At 67.4% G+C, this 24,022-nt stretch overlaps 1 protein-coding gene across 5 annotated transcripts in view; it reads left to right on the top strand.

The window, feature by feature from the left end:
- The first annotated feature begins 1,623 nt into the window (after positions 1-1,623).
- RALGDS (ral guanine nucleotide dissociation stimulator) overlaps positions 1,624-24,022 on the top strand; it is a 39,448-nt gene continuing 17,049 nt past the window's right edge. For 2 of the 5 annotated variants that reach the window (XM_070066638.1, XM_070066632.1), the window contains exon 1: positions 16,589-16,792. In XM_070066638.1, the coding sequence (XP_069922739.1) occupies positions 16,616-16,792 (177 nt within the window). In that variant the 5' untranslated portion in view covers positions 16,589-16,615. Of the gene's footprint in view, positions 2,126-16,588; positions 16,793-22,498; positions 22,759-24,022 lie in introns of those variants that run through there. The other 3 variants (XM_070066639.1, XM_070066633.1, XM_070066641.1) reach the window with 2 other exon arrangements.

Here is a 24,022-nt window from a genome sequence, read left to right as displayed (position 1 = left end):
GAGCTCAGGGCCCAGGCTTGGCTGGGGTGGACGACATGTCCACCACGCTCCCTGCAGCTCCGGGAGGCTGTGGCAGGCGTTTGGCACAGGGGCTACGCTGCCCCCTATCGGGACTCCTGCACCCCCTGGCAGAGTGCCTGGGTTCAAGCCTCAGCTCTTCTCCAGCTCCAGCTTCCTGCTAAGTGCACGCCCCTGGAAGGCAGCAGGCGCCCGCCACCCTCGCAGACCTGGGTGGAGTCCTGGGCTCCTGTGTTGGCCTGGCCCAGCCCCAGCTGCTGTGGGCGTTTGGGGGTGGCCAGCAGATAGAAGGTCTCGATGTCTTTCTTTCAAATAAAATGAAAATAAATTTAAAAATAAAGTCCACCCGGGGGGCCGGCGCTGTGGTGTAGCGGGTAAAGCCGCCGCCTGCCATGCCAGCATCCCATATGGGCGCTGGTTCTGGTCCTGGCTGCTCCTCTTCTGATCCAGCTCTCTACTGTGGCCTGGGAGAGCAGCAGAAGATGGCCCAAGTCCTTGGACCTCTGCACCTGTGTGGGAGACCTGGAAGAAGCTCCTGGCTCCTGATGGGCACAGCTCCAGCCATTGTGGTCATCTGGGGAGTGAGCAAGCGGATGGAAGACCTCTCTCTCTCTCTCTCTCTCTCTGCCTTTCAAATAAATAAATAAATCTTAAAAAAAAAAAAAAAAAAAAAAAAGACGACTTGGTTGGGCTCCCCTGTCCCCAGACCTGAGTGACCCCCGTCCTTGCCTGGCATTCGGAGTCCTCCCCAAGGGGACCCCACCCCCATCTCCAGCCTCCTGGACACTTCCTCCCCCGGGGACACCCCCTCCACGAGCCCAAGCACAGCAGACTTCTCTCGGGGCCATCCTCAGAGGCCACCTTCTCAGAGCTCCTGTGCAACTCCTCTGGGGTCAGCGGCGCTGGGTCCCGGCCCCCAGCTGGACCACGGCACAGCCCTGGGGCGGGCAGGCAGCTCAAAGCGCCAGCCTCCTCCAGTGAGATGGGTCAGGGGCTCCACCCCAGCAGGGCTGGGGGACAAAGCAAGGAGATGGAGGCGTCGGGCGCAGCCGGGGTCCAACAAGGGCGGCCTCAGTACCCGACAAGGCTCTGGTCAGCAGCAGGGCCAGCGACTGCGCAGAGAGGGGTCCCGGCCCCCAACGCTCAGCTGAGCAAGGTCACTTGGGGTGCAGGTGCGGCCTGGGCGCTGGCGCCTCTGCTAGTGTACAACACGCGACCGGATCGATGACCACCCCTCCCCCCAGCGCCCAGCCCAGCAGCCGGGTCCCCTCCTCCCAGGCTCCCACCCAGCCGCACCACAGCCAGGGACAGGCTGGACCTTGTGTGTGGGGGCGGGGAGAGAAGCAACCCGACTTTCCCCTTGCAGGGACCCAGCGTCCACTGATGCCAACAAACCGAGTCCTGCAGGTGGCTTCGGGGCTCCTGGTGGCAGGCGAGAGCGCACCGGCGTGGCTGCGACTCTCGCCCCCACCTGGCGGGGATGCGGGCGACCCCAGGTGGGTCGTGGCGGGTGCGGAGCGCGGAGCAGCCGGCTGGGGGGAGGGCCACGCGAGACCCGCCCACCCAAGTCGTCGGTGCGTGGCGCGTGCGCACGGGGAGGTCACGTGCACGCGCCGTGCGTGGGCCCGCGCGGGCCCCGCGTCCGCGCCCGGCGGTGGTCTCCAGGTCTCGCCGCCCCGAGGCTGTCCAGCCGCGTGCGCCCGAGCGAGCGAGGCTCGAGCGCGTCCCCGAGCTCGCGCACGCGCGCGGCGGGGCCCGCGCCTCGCACCTGCGGGCGGGGCGGGGCGGGGCCGGCACAGTCCCCGCCCACCCCGGCCGAGCGCCCGCAGCCCGGGCGGGCGGAACCGAGCGGCGGGGCCCGAGCGGCCGGCAGCGCAGCGCGGCGCGGCGCAGACAATGGGAGCGGCGCGGGCGGCGGCGGCCCGGGCGGCGGCCAGCGCCGCGGAGCCCCGGGCCCGGCGCGGACGGGAGGCCGCGCCATGAGCGCCGCAGCCGGGCGCCCCCCTGCGCCGCGCGCGGGCCGAGGCGAGCGGCCTCTGCGACCCCCGGGCCCCGCCCTGGGGCCGGCGATGCGCTGCGGCGGCTGAGGATGATGGTGGATTGCCCGGTGAGTGCCCGCCCGGCCGCGGGGGTTGGGTGGAGGGAGGACCGCCCGCCCCCGCCCACGCCGCACCCGCGGCGCCGAGGCCACGCAGAGCGCGCGCTTACGCAGTTCCGTGTCCAGCCCCTCCGGATGCGGTTGGGAAACTGAGGCCGGGAAGCAGGCGGGGGCTGGCCCAGGGCTCTGGAGGTGGACAGAGGCCAGAGGCGGTGGCGGGGGTTCCGGCCTCCTGGGCCTGGGTTCAGCCCTCCTTTGGGGTCAGCTTTGGGAATGAAACCCCGAGATCCTGGGGGACCTCTACCCGCGCCTCTCCCATGCGGGCCCCTGTCTCTGGACCTGCAGCGGGGCGCGCACACACACACAGGCACAGGCTCACGCGCGCGCGCGCGCACACACACACTTCCTGGGGCTCAGCGGGGTCGCTGGGGAGGTGTCAGGGAAGACATTGGAGCAGCTGGGACAACAAGCAGTCTCCCAGCAACACGCGGGCCCCCGGCACGCGGAGGGGCGGACGTGCCAGTCTGATAGGCAAGGGGTCCCGCGGGGCCAGCGGTCCAGCATCCGTCACCCTGGTTCCCACCGACTAGGCCAGGCTCCCCTCCTTGGCGTGGAGGGGGTGCAGGGAGAAGCAGAGCGGGGTCTTTGGCTTTGTGAGGCGGGCTGGTGTCCAGGTGTGACCCACTGCACACACACTGCCCCAGTGCTGCCCTGAAACCGCTCCCGGGCCGGGCACAGCCTGAACTCCGGGGGAACCGAGGACTGGGGTAGTGCCGAGCTGGAGACGGCCCTGCACGGTTCACCTGGGACCTGGGGCGAGCCTGGCCTTGGGGGAGCCTCCAGGTGCCCACTTGGAAGCCAGGCCAGCAGTCAATGCCCTGGCTGGGTTGAGGAGGCCGGGTGAGTGACCTGGACACCCCAGGCCAGCAGAAGGAGCCGGAGGGTCGAGGGAGGTTTATGAGGTCCCCGCATTATCCCCTGGAGCCTGGGCATGGTGGTCCTTTGCCCCCTTGGGGTAGGGGAGAGCCGCTACCTTGACAACACCCAAACAAAGGTGTGTTTTGTTTTCTGGGATTCCTGCCTGGGGCTGCAGGGCTTGCACTGGCCGCCAGGGGGCGCAAGTGCCCGATATGGAGCCACTGGAGCCAGGGACGAGCCCCCAGGGTCCGGCTCTGTGTCCCTGTCCCCAGCCAGGGTGACCTCGTGTCCCTGGCATCCATGTCGTCAGTGTGTGCTGCTCAGGGGCGGGGAGGGGCTCCCGGGGGCGCTCATCTTTGCATGCCCCTGGTCAGGGCCACACTGGGCCTGGGTGGGCCTCTGAAGTGGCCATCGGGGGCTGCCCCATGTGGAGTGGACATGCATGGATGCTCCAGAGAAAACCCAGGGAGAGCAAGAGCGAGGCCCAGAGGGAGCAGGAGGCGGGGCTGGGTCACAGGTGGGGTCCACTGTGTCCCATGGGTCACTTTTTGTGTTGCACACAGATGGGCAGCAGCACCAGCCCTGCCCAAGTCTGGGGGCCGCGTGCCGGCTTGGTGGGGGCTGAGCTCTGCAGAGACGGGGTGGATGTGAGTGCAGCCAGGGACAGGGGGCTGCGTGGCTGCAGGGGGCTTGGGGGCAGGGCAAGGCCGACCCCAGCGCCTGAGCCTGGCCTGTCCCGTGCCGGGGCTGGGCCCGGCTGCCTCTGCCCCAGATCTCTCAGGATTTTGGGGCCACTCAGTGGAGACGTGACAGGTGCATCTGCCTTCCAGCACCCTCCCATGCAATGGGCAGGCTGCAGTGTGGACCCAGGGCCTCAGTGCGTCTGGGACCGTCAGCCAAGACCCTCCGGCTGTTCTTGGCCACATAGGCCTCAGCAAGGCTGCCCGTGGAGCAGGTGGAGACGGGGGGGGGGGGGTGCAGAAGAAACCGAACAGGGCAGAAGCCCCAGGGGGTGCAGACCTGGGCAGTGACCCCAGCTCCCCTCTGTGTGCCCTGTCGGTCAGAAGCCAGTCACCAGCTCCAGGCCACCCTCAGGGTAGGGGTGACTCAGCGGCCCGGGTGCCAGCAGGCAAGTGGGCGGAGCCGGGGCACTGGCTCTGGTTCTAGACAGTGGGGAGCCCCTGGGAGACTGATGCCAGAGAGGGGCGGCCTCCGATTTTCACTCAGCTCCACCGTGGGTCGGACCAGGAAGCGAGGCCAAGAGGGAAGTGACCTCCCCAGGCCGTGGCGCTGGAGCCCGCTCGTCCTGAGTCCGTTCCATGCCTGATCCGTCACCTCTGAGTGTGCGTGTGAGCTCCAGGTGACGTCAGCGATGGCCCCTCCCCGTGGGCAGGTGCGGCCACCAGGCAGGCTGGGAGAGGCCCGGTGACTAGTCCAGGGTCACAGGACTGGCCAGGGGGCGGCTGGCGACCCGAATGACCTCGCCTGTTGCGCCTCCGGGGGCTGGGAATTTGGCGCTGAGATTGGCTGTCCCAGCTCACAGGTGGCCCCGGGCACCTGGAGGAACCGCCCCCGCTCCCCTCCCCGAAGCCCCCCGCCCCCCCGTGTTTCCCAGGCGCCGCAGTCCCTTGGTGTCTGAACGTCCGAGCGTAGCACAGGGGGGTCTGTGTCCGTTCCCAGGCCTGGCCGGCGTGACAGGGGGTTGGCAAGGGAGGGGCTGTCTTCTGTGTGTGGGGACTGGGTGGGTGCAGAGAGGAGGGAGGCCGCCGGGGGTGAGGAGGGTGGCTTTGGGAGTCTCGTCTGTGGCACGGTGCCCCGTGGCTGCTGTCACAAAGCCCCACAAACCGGGCAGCCCTGCACAGCAGAAGCCACGCGGTCACAGCATAGAGGCCGCGGGCCGAAGCCCAGGCCTCAGCAAGGCCGGACACCCCCCAGAACCGCAGGAGAGCCCCTTCCGTCCGCGTCTGCCGACAGTCGGCGATCCAGATTGCTCCTTGTCTCCTAGGCTCACCGCCCCGGATGTGGCCTGCACCCTCCCCCGGCTGCGTCTGTGGGTCTGTCCGGTTCTCCCTGCTGCTACGAATGCCAGTCTTTGGGTCACAGTCTCAGAGACCCCTCTTCCAAATACGCTCATTCGCAGCTGCCGGGAGTCTTGCGGGGCGGGGTGGAGGGCGTGGCTCATCTCCCAGAGGTCAGGTACTCAGATGCCTCGGGAGGGGGCAGGAACGGGGCAGGAACTTGGCCCCCAGCTAGGCGTGGGGCCTGCTCCCTGGACTCTGCGTTGGGGCGCCAGCACCAGCAGGTGGCGCCGGGCCCTCCTGCGCCGACACCCAGGAAGGTCTCGCCGTTGCTGGGAGATGAAGAACCTAACTGTAAACAGGGCAGGAGCCCCGTCATTTCATGGGTGACACACGCCCGAGATCAAACCGGGCGGGGCCGCGGGGCGGGGACGGCGTGGCAAGTTGGCACTGGGCCGGCGGCGGGGGCAGGGTGGCTCGTGGGGGAGGTGACGTGGATGACACGGAGCAGGTGTCAGAGAAATGAACGGAAAGGGAGGCACCGGCCGGCGAGGAGCCCAGGAAGCAGGGAGGCCGGCGGCGGCCAGCCCCCAGGGTCGGGAGTTTGCGTGCCTGTCCCGGCGCTGGGGGCACACAGAAGGCGGTGGTGGGCTCAGGGGGCTGTTCGTGCAGGGGGTGACCTCTGAGAGACACTGCCTGACTCGGGGGGCGGTATAGCCAAACTTGGCTGCTGCACCTGGTGGGGTTGGCCAGGTCCTCTCAGAGCACCCAGCAGGGCTGGGTGCCCGGGGTGGGCACTCACAAGGACGGTGTGAGATGAGCCAGTGTGCAGCTGGGTGCACCCCTGAGGCCACCTGGCCCTCCCAGCTGGCCACTGCTGGATGCCCGGTCCATGGGCCTCACCTGGGCTGCTCTGTGCGGGGTCACGGGGTACAGGGAACACAGGGGCAGGGGCGGAGCAGGCTGGGACGTGGGCAACAGTGTGCAGCCCTGCCATCGCTGCCACCCGCAGTCCCCACCACACACAGCAGAGTCCCTCTAGGGTGTCTGGTAATGACTGCCGGCCCCTGTGCCCACCCTCATGTCTGCCTGGCACTCTGCAGGGCGGTGCCACGGCCACGCTCGCTTACGGGAGGGGAAACTGAGGCACGGAAGGGCGGCCAGGAGCAAGCTAGGTCGTGGCAGGCCTGGCAGGAGCACACCCCTGTGTGCAGGACAGGCTGGAAAGGGCCAGGCGCAGAGACGGGTCAGATTCCTTCCAGTTATAGTGAACTCCGGGCGGGCGGGGCTGGGCCGGGCGGGGCTGGGCAGGGCAGGCCTGGAAGGCCGGGAGGTGGTGGTTAGCAGAGGGAGCGGAGACACAGACAGAGCTAACGAGCCCCTGGCTTCCGCACCCTCTCTAATGAAGACCTTGGACTCTGGTCTCTGCCTGCGCTCAGGTTCTGGGGTTTTGAGCCTGAGTGTTGTCTGGGTGGATCCCTGCAGGGGTAGGGGCTGAGCTTCCGAATCCCTCCCCCCTGCCCCGCTGATGGCTAAGCCGTGAGCAGGTGCAGGGGAAGCCCCGCGGGCCCCAGAAGAAGGGGGCGTTCCCATGGCAACCAGCAGCCGTTGCTTGGCAACCACAGGTCCCCAAAATACTTGGCGGTAGGAAGGCGCCGGGCTCGGGGCTGGGTGTGGACCTTGCTTGCTCCTGTCCTGCTCGCGGTTGATGAGACAAGACCCCACCCCCCTGACGAGACCCAGAACCCCTGCTCCCTGGGTCCACTCCCCTCTGCCTCACCCCATCCTGCCGGACACCTGTCTCTTAGCAATGGAGGCCGTTTCCTGGATACCTGAGTGACCGTTGGCAGTGACAGAATGCCAGAAGATACAGGGTCAGGCACCTCCGGTGGGCCGCTCCCGGCTTTGCCCCACCCTCCCCTGCGGCCACAGGTTCCCTGGGCCTGGGCCGGGAGGGCAGGCAGGGGTGCAGGGGCAGGCAGAGCCCTGGGCCTGGGCCGGGAGGGCAGGCAGGGGTGCAGGGGCGGGCAGAGCCCTGGGCCTGGGCCGGGAGGGCAGGCAGGGGTGCAGGGGTGGGCAGAGCCCTGGGCCTGGGCCGGGAGGGCAGGCAGGGGTGCAGGGGCGGGCAGAGCCCTGGGCCTGGGCCGGGAGGCAGGCAGGGGTGCAGGGGCGGGCAGAGCCCTGGGCCTGGGCCGGGAGGCAGGCAGGGGTGCAGGGGCGGGCAGAGCCCTGGGCCTGGGCCGGGAGGGCAGGCAGGGGCGCTGGGGCGGGCAGAGCCCAGCAGGCTCTGGTTCTGGCCAACCCTGAGACTGAGCAGTTTATGACCCGAGCATGTCGCTTCTCGCGGGCCTCGGTTTCCCTGTCTGGACCCCATGGACCCACCTGTCTATGTGTCCCCCGTTCCCTGCAGAAGCATCGCCTTGTGAGTGATGTCACCCACGGGGGCCTGGGGGCAGGAGGGTGAGGGGTCAGGACCAGGCCCTCAGGGCGTCAGGTGAGACAGGTGGTGGGGCTTGAGCCGCGGGCGCTGGAGCAGAACAGCTGTGTTTGTGCGGAGCCCAGCTCTGTTCTGCATCCTGGTTGGGGGTGGGTGGGACCCGGTGGGAGCCCTGGTGTTCTGGGAGTGGAAGGAGAGGTGGGACATGGTCAGCCTCCCCCAGGAGGCATTTCCAGGCTCCCTGGGGGTCCCCCCACCCCGCCCCAGGAGCCATGGCAGGAAGCTGTCTGACCTTGATCCTGCGCTTGCTTTGTAACCTTGACCTCAACCCCCTTGAGCCTCCCTCTCCCGAGGTGTGTGCCCCCCGCCCTCCCCCTGCAGAGTCCTGTGTGCCTGTGGAGGGCAGCAGCGGCGGGGGGGGGGGAGGGGGGGGTCCCAACCAGTCCTGATCCCGTTCCACTGTGCCCTGTGAGCATGGTGTAAACAATGCCCCCCCCCGGGGGGGAGGGTCTCAAACTGGCCCAGATACTGCACAGCCACTGCCTGCATTCGTGCTGGACGCCCCTCCCCGGAGCAGGCAGGCGCAGGAGGTGAGCCCCCAGCCCCAGCTGGCCAGGAAGGGGGCTGTGCAGGCCCTGGCAGCTCTAGGGAACAAAGGTGGGAGGGGCGGGCCCCACCCTCCCTGCAGGGACGCCTCCCACCCCCACCCCAGGCACTCCTGGTCTCCTGGCGCTGCCTGGCTGTTCTCTGGGGCAGGATCAGAGCACATGGGGCCAGTCCCCACCGCACCCCAGCCCCCCTTCTCTCCTCTGGATGTGGGTCTCCTGGGGAGAGCAGGGACCCATCTCTGAGATGCCCGGTGTGACTTTGTGTCCAGTTGAGAGAAGGGACCCTTGGCCAGTGAGTGGCCTCGAGTCTGTCTAGGGACTTCCCCCACCTTGGCCATCCTTAGGACCCCATCCTGACCCCAGGCCTCTGTCCCAGGATGGGGTGGGGGTGGGGGTCACACCTTCCCCTATACAACCGTGGAGCTCAAGTCTGGCAGGCTGAGAACGTGGAGGAGGGGAGGGCTTTGCCTCCTTGGGGCTGCGCCAACGGAACCCTCTGCAAAGGGAGTCTTGCACCCACCCCACCCCTGCTGGGCCGTGGCTGGAGGGAGGGAGCCCAGCCCTGATCATCTCGGTCACCTGTCACCTGTCACCTGTGGGCAGCACCTGGGAGGTCTGGGCTACCTAGAGGTCAAGGGGGAGAAGACAGCCCTGGCTTGGAGCTGGAGGGCCCAGGTGGGGTCCGTAACCCCTCCCACCGAAGCTTCCTCCCTGAGGCCACGTCCCAGGCCTGTGACCCTGCAGCCGCTCAGGGCTAGAGTCCCAGGGTGTGGCTGTCCCCCTGGCTCCAGGCCCTGAGTGGCCAGGGAGGTGACCGCTTCAGGAAGGACTGAGCTGCCAGCACCGCCTGCCCGCCCCCCCACCCCCCGGCAGTGGACGCTTGGAATTCTTCGGGATTCCACAAGGACTTTCCTTCCCAGCCGCTGGGGCAGGAAATCCCTGCGCGAGCCCTGCCAGGAACAGGCACCGGGCAGAGGCAGGCGTGCGGGCCCGGAGGGAGCGAGCTCGCCGGGTCACTCGCAGAGAAGGTCGCCCAGCCGGGGCCTCGGCCTGCGGGGGCGGGGCCCGCTTCTCGGAGCATCTCCCCGCGTCGGAGCGAAGCTGAGTGACCTCATGCCTGGGCGCTGGCTGACTTTTCCAAAAGCTCACGGGAGCCCGGATTGGAAGTAGGAGTTTGTTCTGCTGCGCGTAGATTGCCGTCCGTACGCAGTTTTCGCGTAGTACGTTATTTTTTCCAAGAGATTGCTGTGCACCGAAATAAACTCTGCTTTTGGTTCTGTGTTTCTAGGAACTTCCGTATGTCAGAGACACGTGTGGTCACGTGTGGAGGCAAAGCAGGTGGTGACAAGGCATTGTGTGCACGCGTGTGTATAGGCACGTGTGTGCGCACGTGTGTGCTTGCATTTTTAAGTGTTCTTAAGCACCAGGCCCAAGACTTGACCATGAGGAGTCATAGGTGTTCACAGCCCAGTGGCTCAGCCTCCGCCAGTTTTCTCATCTGTGTGATGGGCTCATAGCCGAGGTAGCTGTTAGGTGCTCAGCACAGTACACGGAGTGGCACAGAGGCCTGAGCTGCTCTTGGAGGCTCGGGACCAGGGAGGGCTCCCTGCGCCCCCTTCTCAGGCATCCCAGGTGTGCTGAGACCCTTGAACTTTGCCCTCTGGGGGAGAAACCAAGCAGGGAGCAGGGCCCGGGGCTGGACGAGGGGCAGTGGCTGGCGGGAGGGCGGCACGAGGCCGTGCCACGCGGCCCCAGGGCCCTGGAGACCTGAGGCATTGCCTGCCCGGCCTGGGGGAGCCTCCTGCCGGACAAGCACCGTGGGAACGAGGGCAGCGAGCTCCGGCCCCACCGCGCTGGCGGCCAGCTGGGGGCCTCTGAAAGGGCAGCCCAGCTTCCCAGGCCCTCGGCCCCCTCGGGCAGCCGGCGGGCTGGTGGCAGCCGGGCACACGGTGTCCCTGGCACAGCAGCAGCCTCCCACCCACAAGGGCCCGTTTGTCCTAACTCCTCTGGCCCCAGAGCGCCGGGTGACCAGGCCTGCTGGGCACAGGGGCGTGACTGTGGGCTCGGCCCCCAGCCTCCAGCCTCCCCAGGCCCCAGCCGGGCCTCGGGGTGGGGGGGGCTCCTTTGCCCAGGCAGAGCCACGCGGGGGCAGGGAGCAGCCTCTACTTACCTGATGAGCAGAAACCCATTGCCCAAGACTTCCTCCTGGTGCCGGTGCCGGTGCTGGTGCCGTGCCGGTGTGTGTCAGGGACACCTGTCCTCCGCTCTCCCTCCCAGTTTTGGATTTTTAAAAAATATTTGTTTGTTTGAAAGGCACAGCGACAGAGAGGGAGGGAGGGAGGGAGAGAGGTCTTCCGTCTGCTGCTTTATTTCCTAAATGGCCACAACAGCCAGGGCCGGGCCAGGCTGCAGCCAGGAGCCAGGAGCTCCATCTGGGCCTTGGGCCGTCTTCTGGGGCTTCCCAGGCGCATTAGCAGGGAGTGGGATTGGAAGTGGAGCAGCCAGGACTTGAACTGGTGCCCACAGGGGTCGCTGGCGTGGCAGGCGGCAGCTTAACCACAACGCCGGCCCCATCCCTCCCAGCTTTAAAAAGAGGGAAGAGCCGCTCCAGGTAGAACCCCAGTGCTGGGTGCATGTGCTGGGGCGTGTGTGTGCTGGGGTGTGTGTGATGGGGTGCGTGTGCTGGGGTGTGTGTGCTCAGGTGTGTGTGCTGTCTGCACTGGGTGCTGGGGTGCGTGTGTGTGCTGGGGTGCGTGTGCTGAGGGTGTGTGTGTGCTGGGGTGTGTGTGCTCAGGTGTGTGTGCTGGGGTGTGTGTGCTGGGTGTGCGAGTGCTGGGGTGTGTGTGTGTTGGGGTGCATGTGTGTCGGGGTGTGTGTGCTGGGGGGGTGTATGCTCAGGTGTGCGAGTGCTGGGGTGTGTGTGTTTGGGGTGTGCACTGGGGTGTGTGTGTTGGGGTGTGTGCTGGGGTGTATGTGTGTCAGGGTGTGTGTGCTGGGGTACATATGTGTTGGTGTGTGTGTGCTGGGGTGCATGTGCTGGGGGTGTGTATGCTCAGGTGTGTGTGTTGGGGTACATATGTGTTGGTGTGGTGTACTGGGGTGTGTGTGTTGGGGTACATGTGTGCTGGGGGTGTGTATGCTCAGGTGTGTGTGTGCTGGGGTGTATGTGTGTCAGGGTGTGTGTGCTGGGGTACATAGGTGTTGGTGTGGTGTGCTGGGGTGTGTGTGTTGGGGCACATGTATGCTGGGGGTGTGTATGCTCAGGTGTGTGTGTGCTCAGGTGTGTGTGTGTTGGGGTGCGTACGTGGTGGGGTGCGTGTGTGCTGGGGTGTGTGCAGGCACGTGTGTGCACAGTCCACCCTGACCTGTCAGCAGCCGGGTGGGGAGGGGTGAGCAGGCCACGTGTGGGGCTGAGAGCCTCATTGGGGGGGGGCCGGCAGGGGGGCCGCGTGGATCCCAGGCGGGAGGAACTGCTTTTCCACCTTCCTCCGGGTCCTTACCTGCCCCTCCCTCCGCGCTCCTGCCTGTTTAAACCTGCAGCAGCCCCTCCGTGCCGGCCGCCTCTGTCGCATTCTCACCCCCAAATGCGCACCGATGCATTGTACCGGCTACACCGGGGGAACCGGGGATGGGCTGTGTTCGTTCGCTGCTGTGTCGCGCGTTTGCAGGGTGCCTGGGGCCTCCCGTGGGGGTGCTGCGGCTGTGCCCCCTCTGGTCCCAGAAGCCTCTGGGGCAGTTTGACGTGGCCCGAACACTGGTTACATTTTGCAAAAGTCTGTCAGCGGCGTGAATTAAACAGGAGGGCTGAGAGCAGACCGGGCCGCGCCGGCAGACCGACTTTCTGAACGTGGGGCGCGCGCCAGGCCCTGTGCTCAGGGCTTCCCACGCAGAAGGCCCTGTTCTCTCGCCGTCGCCTCAGTGAATGGCCAGGCCCCAGGCTGGCTGAGGGGGGGAACCTGCCCCGGAAGCTGCCCCGCCTCACCCAGCGTCCCCAGACAGCAGTGACAGGCCCAGAGCCTTCCACCCAAGCCCGGCTCCCAGCTGCCGCGGTGTCGGGGTGGGCCCGCCGGGGGAGGGGGCCCTGTCTTCTGCTGCCCGTGCCCTTGGCACTGCGGGATCTTGCTGGGCCCGAAGCCAGCGGGAACGGCAGGGGCAGGGCCCGGGCTCTCAGGCACCCGCTTCTTGGCAGTCACGTGACTCAGTGGGAGTGGGGCCGGCAGGCAGCCCACGCTGGGGAGCCTTGCGGTAGGCGCACGGGCCCGCTCCGAGTTCCTGTTCCGAGGGGAAGCCTCTGCTGTCCTGCCTCCCCCGCCCCCGGCAGCCAGCTTCCCCACGCCCGGCAGGTGCATCCTGTGGCTCCCCCATTCCCAGGGCTGCCCGGGGCTCCCCGGCCTCAAGCTCTGGCCCTCACTCCCTCCGCCACGACCACCAGCAGGAGATTGTCCCACCTGGAGGAGGGCGCTGAGGGTGAGACCACCCTGCACTCTCTGGGGAAAGCTGGGGTTTGCAGGGGGAACGGACGCGGGGAAGCCCTCCCTGCTCCTCCGTGTGGCCCCGGGGCTGTCCTTGAGCTCGCAAACCCCGTGACGTCCACACTTCCTCGTCGGGGAATGGTGCGCCCCGGTTAGGCGCTGGTTTGGGGGCAGTGGTGACCGGGGACGTGGGAGTCAGACCCTTGAGCCTCAGATGGGGGACAGAGCGCCCAGCCCGGCGACAGGGACCCAGCAACACCACATGGTTCTGTGCTGTGTGTCTTTAACACACCGCAGAGCAGAGTGCCTGGGGCCAGACAGGCTGGGCCGCGCCTGACCTTGGCCCTGACACTCTGTGGGCCTCCGGGTCATGACCTTGGCCTCATGGTCTGCCCGATGCGCTATGGGAAAGTGCATTGCCACCCGAGGATGCTCAAGATGGCCACTGCAGGCTCTCGGGGACACGGGGACGTCAGGACCACTCTGCCTCTCAGGCGTAGACAGGCGTGGGCTGTAGTGCCCGGCCTGGGAGTCTCACAGCCAGAGCTGAATGGGGAAGGGTCCCGGGCCTGGAAGCCCCCAGGGCGTGGCTGTGTGAGACTGGATGATGGGCCTTGGTTCCCGGGCGGCCTGGGTCAGAGGTCGGCGGGCTGCAGGGAAGTGGGCCGGGCCGCGGGTTCCCGGGCAGGATGTTGTGCTAAGAGAGCAGTGAGCAGAGGAGTCACCACTCTGGCTCTGAGTCACAGCACCTAGCTACAGCACCCCAGTGTTTATAAACAATGGGCCAGGGCCCGTGAGAGGCCCCCGCCCAGCCACCCGCAGCCCGGGGAGCCGTGCGGAGCAGGGGCGCGTGGCAGGCTGTGTGACCTGGGTGTCCCGGGCTGCTCTGAGCGTCACACACAGTGGGTGCACAGCTCTGGGCCGCGGGGGAGGCGGCGCAGGCGGGGCTCCCCTAGCTGTCCTGGAGCCCAGCCCCCGGCGCCCTGGCTCTGCCCGTTCCAGGCGGTGACAGCGATGTGGTGCATCGTGTGGCGACTCCAGGCCGGCCGGGAACAAAGGCCCGGCTTTCCCCAGAGCTGGGGGGCGGGGCGGGCAGGGCGGGCAGCCCGGACCACGTGGGCCGCAGGCGGGGTGGGTGCTCCCGCCTCTCCCTTCCCGCGGCCCCGCCTCCTCTGGGCTCCCCAGCCTTCCCACCCCCTCAGTGCCTGACTACGAGGTAGGAGCCCGGATTAGGCCCGGCAGGAGGTCGGGAGTGGGGGCAGCCGTGCTTGGGAAGCTGGGTAGGAGGGGACGTGGGACAGCACGGGGTGATGCTGGGAGGTGCCAGCCCCGCACACACACCGACCACCTGCTTCCCTGCACTGCTCTGTGCTGTAAGCAGAGCCCCAGCCAGCCCCGCCCGTGGCCACCCCTGCGTACCGCCCCCACCCCCGCCCGCGGCCGCCCCTGCGTAACAGCACAAGTCACGCGTGAGAGATCCCCTCTGCCTCGGGGGTCCCCACAGCGCCCGCACCACGTGACCCAGCGGTTGGCCACGCAGGGTGACAGACTGGGGACAGCGTGGGCACCCCAGGACGGTCTCCCTCCTCGGATCCCCGCTGACGCCAGGGCCTGCCTCACTGGGCCCCCCCTGTCTGGACAGGGCCTCCGTCCCTTCCCAACCCAACACCCAGCCGGGGCCGGGCTGGGAGCCCCGTCTGCAGGGCGGGGAGTGGACCAGAACCCGGGCCCCCCGGTGCCCTGCACCCCCTTCCTCTGTTTGCTTTTGCAACATCTCTCCCACGATTCGGTTACAAGGCCGTGCCGTGAGCGCTGGGCAGACCCCTGACTGCCGTCCGGGGCTTGATGCCTGGTGTGGGGTCAGCTGTGTGGGCTCCACTCATTTGCCAAGCACCAGTGGGGACAAGCTGGGATGGGGGTGGGGGAGGGACAGCCCTTGGCTGCACCAGCGCTTGTCTGCTGAGTGTAGCTGTGAGCCGGGCTCATGCTGAGTCCTTGCTAGATCTGCCAGTGCCCTCGTGCCCATTTTACAGGCGAGCAAACTGAGGCTTAGAGGTGCTGTCACTGGGTTCCAGAGGACGTGGCTCCTTGGTAGCCACTGTTTCCCAGAGGTTAGGATTGAGTGGCAGCCTATGCAGGAGGCCAGAGATGGCTTCTGACCCCCAGTGGACAGGGCCCTCAGAGCCGGGCGTGGAGTGGGCAGTGCTGCTGCGTTAATGAGCGTGACGTGCTCCCAGGCCGGGGACGCTCATGCAGGAGTCCGAGGTGGCGGCCGCAGCAGCAGGAAGGCCAGGGTCAAGGCTGCAGTGGCTAGGAGGAGCCCGGGGGCCAGTGGGGACCTAGCTTCCCGTCCGGCGGGATTGGGGTCGGGGGAGGCGCCTCCGCCAGGCCCACCTTCCGTCCCAGAGACTCCTCACCTCCTGGGTGTCTCCGAAAAATTTCTCCTGCAGGAGGCCGCTGGTACGAGTTCAAGGTCGCGAGCTCTGGGGGAGTCGAGGGGAGCCGTTAGGAGGGCAAGAGTGGATTTGAGTTTGAAGACCCCTGTGTGATCCTCCGTCCCCCACCCCTTCCGTGACAGGTCAGGAAATGGAGGCCCGGGGAGGCAGTGCCCAGTGGGGACAGGAGCCTGGCTGCTTTAGGCTCTGAGTCTCCTGTTCAGCCAGGTCCCCTGCACCCCACAGAGCCCCCGAGGGGGATGTGAGGTTGTCGGTCAGAGGGGGCGGCGGGGACTACTGGGGTGGGGGCTGCGGAGCCCCTGCCTCCGGGGATGCGTGTGCCCAGCCCAGCGCCCTCCGGTCACCGTCCAGCCTGGACTTCGCCCTGAGACTGCTGGGCTTTGGGCTCGGGCCTCTGAACACCACGGAGGGGGGTGTAGGCTTTGTCAGTTGCTGGCCCGGCGCGGGGCCTGGAGTCCCCCCACCCCCAGAGATCCTGGGCAGCACCCCGTGCTCTCCAGGACACGGTCTTGGTGGCTTTGTACTCATTTATTTTTAAGGTTTCTTTATTTTCATTTTATTAGAGATAGAGACTTGCTGTCCACTTGTTGGTTCACTCCCCAAATGCCCACAACATCCAGGGCTGGGCCAGGCTAAAGCCGGGAGCCTGGAGCTCCATCCGGGTCTCTGACGTGGGTGACAGGCCCCAAGCACTTGTGCCATCTGCTGCCTCCCAGGGCGTTAGCAGGAAGTAGAGCAGCTGGGACGTGAACCAGGCACTGCCGTGCGGGTGCCCCTGTCCCAGGCTGCACACAGTGAGACCTCGGGCCTGTTTTTCCTTATTCCCTGTGTCCAATGAGCACGTTGGCCTGGCTGAACGGCTTCCTAAGTCTGGCATGCAGCAGAATGGGAAACCTGGGGACAAGCCAGCACCTTGGTGTTGTTTCTAAAACAGATTTATTTGAAGGTCAGAGTTAGAGGGGGACAGACAGACAGGTAGGGAGAGCGTCCATCTGCTGGTTCGCTCCGCAGATGGCCACACAGCCAGGACCGAGCCAGGAGCTTCGTCTGGGTCCCCACGTGGGCGGATGAAAGGGTGATAATGGGGCTGGTATTTTATTTATTTATTTATTTATTTTTGCTACCCTACTCGGTGAGATGAACTGTTGGTGACCCCAGCTTGACCCTCTACCGGGCCGTCAGGGCTGGGGCACTCTGAGGTCCGCCTGGCTGGAAAGGCTGCCAGAGTGGGCGGTGGAACCCCTACCCCTGCCCAGGCCCCTGGGTGTGCCCCTGCACCTGCTCAGCTCTGGCCAGGGCTACAGGGCTGGGGCCTGGGGGTCAGAGGGGACGGCTGGCCCCTCCCAGCTAGGAACAGCTCCAGCCAGAGCCCCCCACGACAGCTGGGGCGAGCACCTAGCCGTTTGGCAGGCCGATGGCCTCACACAGGCGGGAATTCCTGGCCCTGCCCGTCACGGGGGCAGGTATGACAGCCACGCTGGTGACAGCAGGCCCAGGCACTCCGGCGCTCAACTCCATCAGAGCAGGCAGGCAACGGCACACAGGCCAGGGCCTTGGGAGCCCACTCTCCCATCGGGCTCCTGCCCCACCATGGCCCGGGAAGCAGACCAGGCCTGCCCGGGGCCCGCCGTGCCCAGGGGGAGGAAGAGCTCCGTGTTCCTGGCCTGCGTCTCCGTGGTGACTGCCCGGCGTCGCGCCCTGGCCCGCCAGGCGGCCCCCCGAGGCCCACCCCCCTGGCCAGCCCCTCTGCCTGCGCAGGCCGCCGAGGTAAGTTCCCAGGGCAGCCGTGCCTCCGCGGGGGAGCCTGGGCACGTTTCTTCCCGGGCGTCCCGCCTCCCTCCTTGTCAGAACTCGTCGAAGGAGTTTGGCTGGAAAACGTTGGGGAATCTCCGTCTCCCGTCCCAGGCGTGAGTGAGGAGGCTGAGGCCGCCGTGCCGGGGCTGCCACAGGCGCCCACTCTGGCTGGCCTCTCCGCCCACCCCGGCCCCGGTGAGTTGGGGCAGGGGAGTTGGGGCTGTGAGCGTCTGTGCGTGCCGTGTGTCTCGGATTTCCGAGGCCTCGGGTGCCTTCTTTCGTCCTCTGTTCTGAGCCTGGTTTTACTGTCATTGTCCCCATTGACTGCTGGGGTCGCCGAGGCGCAGGGTGGTGAGCCTGGGAAAGACAGTGGAGGCTGGGACTTGAATTCCAGTGGCCACCGGGGGCACCCCAGGACCCTCTGCTCTGGCTGTTTGCCGTAATTTTTAAAAATTTTAATTCTTTTATGGTTTTAGTATTTATTTTGATAAGAGTGACAGAGGGAGAGCTTCCCTCCCTCTGCTGGTCCATTCCCCAAATGCCAACCACGGCCAGGGCAGGGCCAGGCCAAAGCCAGGAGCCTGGACTCCCTCCAGGTCTCCCTTGTGGGTGGCAGGGGCCACAAGCCGTCGCCTGCTGCCTCCCAGGGTGCGCGTTAGCTGGACTGAAACAGAGGAGGGACGCAGTCCCAGGCCTCGCAAGCAGCAGCCCGGCCGCTGTGCCGCGAGGCTGGTGCCCTCACCCTTGCCGAGGGTTTCAGAGGGGCACGGCTGGCAGCTGGCTGCCCACCCACCAGGAGAAAGGAGCCAGCGGGCGGCGATGCTGGACCCCGGGCGTCTCGCAGGCGAGGCGGCGTCTCCCACCCAGCGCCGTGCCGGGCCGCCCGTTTCTCCCTGGGTCTCTCCGAGGCCTCCCAGTCTCACCTCTGCCGTCCTCTGCCTTCAGGGCTCAATTTCCAAGCTCCCGTGGGTCCCCCAGGCTGGCGCGCTTGTGGAATGGGTGGTCCTGGGGTGTCGGGCAGTCGTGAGAGCGGCCCCAGTTCCCTGTGTGCGGCCCCGGAGCCCTTGTCCATGTGGCCGCAGGCCTTGGTGCACCTTGTCCTGATGCCCTGGGACAGGAAGTTTAGGGTCAGGATGAGGTCACTTCCCTCCGCTCACTGTGGCCTCCCAGAGGCCTTCACGCCTCATGTCCCCCTCCTGCCCTGCTCTGATTTCTTGGCATCAGCAGTGGTGCGGGGGGAGGCACGGGGCAGGCGGGGCTGTGCCAGGCCCTCTCTCCAGCGCAGGAGCCCGGCGGCCAGCCCAGGTGTGTCACTGCCCGCTGAGCCGTGTGCTCATCAGCCCACAGGGGGCCACCCCAGGGCTCAGGCGGGCCAGGAATGGTGACAGCTGTGCCGGGAAATGGCCCAGGGGCGTGGACAGGCCACGCCCTCAAGGTGGCCTCCCCAGGCTCTGAATATAGAGCACAACAGAGTGACCACCGGGGAGAGGCCTGACCCTGACCCACATCTGCCCACCCAGCTGCTGGTCCAGCTTGGAGGGGGCAATGGCCGAGGGCTGTGGCCGCTCAGATGTTGTCTTGTGCCGGTTCCCACTCTGAGCTGCATCGGCGCCTGGGCCCAGACCCCATCCCTGGGACCCGGCCCAACGGCAGGCCTGGGTCCTGACTTGGACATGGGCGGAGCCGCACTGTGAACAGTGTCTCGCGCCCCCTGACAGAGTCGGGTGGGGGATGGGCCACGTGGCCAGCTTGTGAACCAGACCCGGAGAGCCGAAGGCCGGAGGCTCCGGGCGGGTCTGTGGGTGCCGGGCTGGACGTGGGACAGGGGCCACCCGAGCAGCTGATCTGAGGCCTGAGGACAGTTGGGGAGCCAGGAGGAGGCTCTGAGGAGGCGCGAGCACTCCGGCTGCCGTGCATCTGGGGGACCAGTGATGGCAGGGGGTCAGGGAGAGAAGGGGCCTTGGGGATCTGGCCTGAGGTCACCTTTCCCCAAGCCGGAGGTGGGGGGGGGGTTGCCTGTGACTAATCGACCCATAGGTACCCGCCCCGACCCCAGGCGACCCATAGGTACCCCCCCGACCCCAGGCGACAGGGCGCTCCGGCAGCTTCCGCCCGGCCTCTCGCTGTCCCATGCGGGAATGCAGACCGTGTGCGGTCAGGGCGGCAGCATTTCCAGAAGCGGAAACGTGGATTTTCATATTAAAGTCACCTGACCTTTCCCTGCTGGCTCAGACATTTAAAAACACCTCACCGGCCAAAGAAAACACGCGTGTGGGCCGGGCGGGCCTGGTTCTGGGCTCTGGTTGTGTCTTTCACAGGCCATCTGCCAGCAGACTCCGACCGGCCGTGCTGGCCCTGGAGGAAGGGGTGGGGGGTGGAGATGCGCTCCCCGGGGCAGGTCGGGGGCCCGGAGGAGGGGGAGCAGGGCTCCTCTGCCCCTCCCCTCCTTTTTTTTTTTTTTTTTTTTTTTGACAGGCTGAGTGGACAGTGAGAGAGAGACAGAGAGAAAGGTCTTCCTTTGCCGTTGGTTCACCCTCCAATGGCCGCCGCGGCCGGCGCGCTGCGACCGGCGCACCGCGCTGATCCGAAGGAAGGAGCCAGGTGCTTCTCCTGGTCTCCCATGGGGTGCAGGGCACAAGCACTTGGGCCATCCTCCACTGCACTCCCGGGCCACAGCAGAGAGCTGGCCTGGAAGAGGGGCAACCGGGACAGAATCCGGCGCCCCGACCGGGACTAGAACCCGGTGTGCCGGCGCTGCAAGGCAGAGGATTAGCCTAGTGAGCCGCGGCGCCGGCCTCCTCTGCCCCTCCTAGCACCAGGGTTCCCCTCGGCCTTGATCTTCAGACTCCCCAAGGTCACAGCAGCCCGCGGCCTCCAACTGCCCCTGCGGCTGGGGGTCCCCAGCCCCTCGTGGTAGGGATGCCACGCGTGACCCCTTCTCATGGAGCGAGGAACGCGGGAAGCGGCCAACCTGGGCCCTCCCTTGACGGCTGCTGGAGACTGAGGGAGGGGCACTGAGTCTCAAAAGCCACGCCCTCTTCTTTGATGGACATTTCTCCTGTGGATAATTGCAGACAGACACAAAAGGAGGAAAAACGGCAGTAAGGGCCCCCAGCTTCACGGCCGTCATCGGCACAGAGCCGCTCTCTGCCCCAGGACCCGCCTTTCCCCTGTGTGCAGGAATCCCAAGGACGTCCCACCCACTGATAGCCCCGTGGGCAACTCTAACAGTACCCAGAATGCCAGTGCTGGGCCTCAGACAGCGCTAACGTCCTCGCCCACCCAGTACCCTGCACACACAGGGGTCCTCTCGTGGCTCCCCCTCCACTTTCTCGGTCACCCTGGTCCAAAAACACGGTGCGGAAAATTCCAGAAATAAGCAATTCTTGGGTTTTAAATTGTGCACCTGCCCGAGCAGCCCGATGACGTCACGCGCTGTCCAGCCCTGTACCCCAGGACAGGGCTCATCTCCTCCTCCCGCGTCTTGGTTATCCGATGGACTGCCCACGGTGCTTGTGTGCAGGGTTCGGCATCCCACGGGGGTCTCGGGCCGGATGCCCCACAGATCGCCTCCATCTTTCCCCTTGGGCTGTCTGTGGGGGTCCCACAGTCTGGAGTCTGCGATTCCCCGAGGCTCGTTCCGAGCACGGCCCAGGCTGGATGTGGCTTTGTTTTCCGGTGCACGCACTTGGCGAACAGCAGCCACAGGGGGCACATGCAGGCCTGGTCCCTCTCTTTGGGGCTGGCCTCGCCCCTGGTAAGGGTCTGCCCGCAGCCCACGGGGAGGATGAGGAGGGAGGACTGGTGGTGAGACCCCAGGGGAGGCGCAGCCTGGTTGCTGCCTGTGTCCGGGTCACGCCCCTTCTGGAGGTCGGGGGCTTCCCTAGGCTGACTCATTCACGTCCCCTGTACAAGGAGAGACCCCTGCCACGCAGGTGAGGTGGCGTGACGTGCCCGAGGGAAGGAGGGCACCACGGAGTTGGGCTTTGCTGGGCTCCAGGAGTGTGTGTGCAGCCAGAGCAGGGAGCAGGCCCTACCAGGAGAGGGGACGGGAGAGCCATGCATGGGGCGGGCAGACAAGGCAGAGGGGAGCTGACAGACCCCAGCCGGAGGGGCTGGTTAAGTAAGGCGGGACCCCGCACCCCTGCCCAGCGGATGACATCTGGGTGGTCAGGCCTGTCCAGCCTCCGCGCCCACGGTCTGTGCCTCCAGGGCCCACCCCCTGGGGAAAGAGATAACGAGTGGAGAAAGGACATAAAGGCGGACAGGTGCTGCCCCGGGAGAAGGGATGGGAGTGTGGGGAGGTGCCCGAAACAGCCCCCAGGGCCCCCCCAAGCCAAGCTGCCTGTGTTTTGCTGTGTTGTATAAACAAGCACTACTTGCTGACAAAAACCCTTATCTCAGAATTTGGAGAATTTGGAGAAGTAAAATAAAGCACCACCCAGAAATAGGCACCTGAACTTTGCGACGGGCACAGAGGCCTCTGGTTCTGCGCGCCGGCGCTCACCACGGCAGAAACCGGGGACCTGGGCCTGGGCACCGGGAGGTGCAGGGGTCCCGCCCCTCATTCTCAGATGGAGCAGGGTGGGGCGGGCCTGGGGAGGTTGGGGCACATGCACGGACTGCGCGGACCCTGCCCGGGCCCACGGCTGAGCTGGGGCAGGCCAGGCAGTGGGCTGGGTGTGGGGAAGGGTCCCACTCATTCTCAAGTCACCCCAAGTGCTGGCAGCCTCCAGGTTCCCTAGCGGGGGCTCCCGGCCCGTCCTGCTGGGCCCTCAGCAGCCTCACTCCCGCCCTGAAGCCGTGGATGGTCAGGCCCTAGCAGGTCCAGCTGGCCAGTGTGGGGCCGGTGCTAGCCCTGCCTTTGTGCCTCCTGGGCTCGCCCTCATGGGTGGACACCTGCAGGCCCCAACCCCAGGGAACCCCCACCTGCCCTCGGCCTGCCTTCAGCCCCGAGGCCCCTGGAGCTCAAAGGGGGCCCGGCAGGGCCGTTCCTGGGAACGGGTGGGGCCCCTCGTACCCCCAGCCCCACACTTCGGGTTCCACGCGGTCACGCAGGGTCACCTCCCCCACCCAGGGGCGAGCACTCTGCGTCCGTTCCCTCGCGCTGTCCAGGGGTCAGCTAGAGGAAGCAGCAGGCTCCCCCGGGTTAAGAACCTGGGCAAGGCCACAGGGCCAGGCAGGGGCTTCGGTGGAATTGGGAGAGGGGGTCTGACGCCAGGGCGGCCTCAGCACGCGTGGCGCGGGGCTCCCCTCGCGGCCACGCCGCCGGCACCCGCGCACCCGCTGCTCCCGCTGCCCCCCACCCGGGGCCCTCTGCTGCGCGCGCGCACGACTCAGGCTCTCGGGCGGCCCCGAGCGGCGTGCGCGCGCACCCGCCGGCCCCGCCCCGGCCTGACCTCAGCGGGGGCCGGGCCGCGGGCGCAGCGCGCAGGCACTCGAGCGGCCGGAGGGCGGGAGGGCGTGCGCACGCGCCGCCGGCCCCGCCCCTCCGGTCCGGCCCCGCCCCTCCGGCCCCGCCCCGGCCTGACCTCAGCGGGGGCCGGGCCGCGGGCGCAGCGCGCAGGCACTCGGGCGGCCCCGAGCGGCTGGAGGGCGTGCGCGCGCACGCGCCGCCGGCCCCGCCCCTCCGCCGCCGGCCCCGCCCCCGGCCTGACCTCAGCGGGGGCCGGGCCGCGGGCGCAGAGCGCAGGCAGCGCCGAGCCGCGCGGGCCGCCCCGGGACCGCGGCCCGGCCGGCCGGCCGCCCGCCCCCGCCGCGAGCCGTCCATGGTGCAGCGCATGTGGGCCGAGGCGGGCGGCGCCGAGCCGCTGTTTCCGGGCTCCCGGCGGAGCCGCAGCGTGTGGGACGCCGTGCGCCTGGAGGTGGGCGGCCCCGACAGCTGCCCGGTGGTGCTGCACAGCTTCACGCAGCTCGACCCGGACCTGCCGCGCCTGGAGGTGGGTGAGCGGGGAGGGCCGGCCGCGTCCCGCACAGCCGGGGCGCGGGGGCTGGGCGCGGGGCTGGGTTTCCGTCCCAGTGCCTGCTCGTCGCCGAGGCCAGGCAGACCCTCCCCCGCGGCGCCGTCCGGGTGTCTCAGGCCTGCGACCTCCGCGCCCACAGGGCGGGGCTCTCTGCTGCTCTCAGTGGGGTGGGGGTCGGGAGGCCGGACCCGCACCGAGGCTGTGACGCGGACCACATGATTAGGGCGGCAGAGCCCTGGACTGGTCAGGGGTGATCGGCACCCCAGCTCTCCCAGGACAGCCATTGACAGCGGTGACCAGGCAGGCGTCAGGGCTGGGGGCCTCCAGCATGGGGGGGGGGGTCGGGTGTCCAGGTCGTGACTCAGTTCTGCTTGATCAGAAAATTCTCAGGATTGGGGAGGTCTCAGAGGAGGGGGGCGCGTGCCTGTCACAGGGGAGGTGGGGCCTCCAGGGTGCCCCAGGGAAGGGGCGTCCAGCCTGACCGTGCACCTGACCCCGTGCAGTGGGATCCCCCAGCTCCTGACTCCCCTCTGCCTGGGCCATCCGTGGGTGGGGGTGCTCAGGGCTGGACCAAAGCCTCTACAGTGACGCCTCCCCCCCACCCACCCGGGAGGCCTTGGAGACCCTTCCTCACTGCAGGTCCTGGTGCCCGGTAACTGCTGGCAGTTGTCAGCTGGGTCTTGTGCCTGTGCGTCTCAGGGCCTGGATATAAAGGGTGTTTTTCCGCCCAGCTTAGTAGGGGAATCTCAGACCATTTCCTCCTGGGCCTGGCGGGCGGCCGGACCAGGCCTGTTTTCTTCGACCCCCATCCACCCAGGGCTGCCTTGCTGATTGGCGGCCGGAGCAGGACCCCCGGGAGCGTGGGGGGTGGGCGGCCTGACACCAGCCCGCGTTCATCTGGCTCTCATTATGTCTGGCAGCGCCTCGGGCTTTGTGCTCTGCGTGCTCGCTGGGGCCGGGCAGCGCCTCGCCAGCCGTGTCTGTCCGCAGCCCCTAGGAGCCCAGGCAGCCGCCAAGATGAGCCCCCCCCGCCCGGCGTCTGCCCCCCGTCCCTCACCGCTCAGCGCCGGCCGGTGCCTGCCGCTCAGAAATCAAAGGGGAAGCTTCTGGCCCGGGCAGGAAAGCCAGGGTCCTGGCAGGAGAGGAGGCCACAGCCGGAAAGCAAACACAATGACCATTTAGCAGGGCCCGGGAGAGGGGGTGGGGAAGTCCCTGTCCCTCCTGCCAGCGCGCGGGCACA

Source organism: Oryctolagus cuniculus, chromosome 1 (genome assembly GCF_964237555.1).
Source record: "Oryctolagus cuniculus chromosome 1, mOryCun1.1, whole genome shotgun sequence".
Classification (NCBI taxonomy): Eukaryota; Metazoa; Chordata; class Mammalia; order Lagomorpha; family Leporidae; genus Oryctolagus; species Oryctolagus cuniculus.
This window is presented reverse-complemented; position numbering and strand designations above follow the sequence as displayed.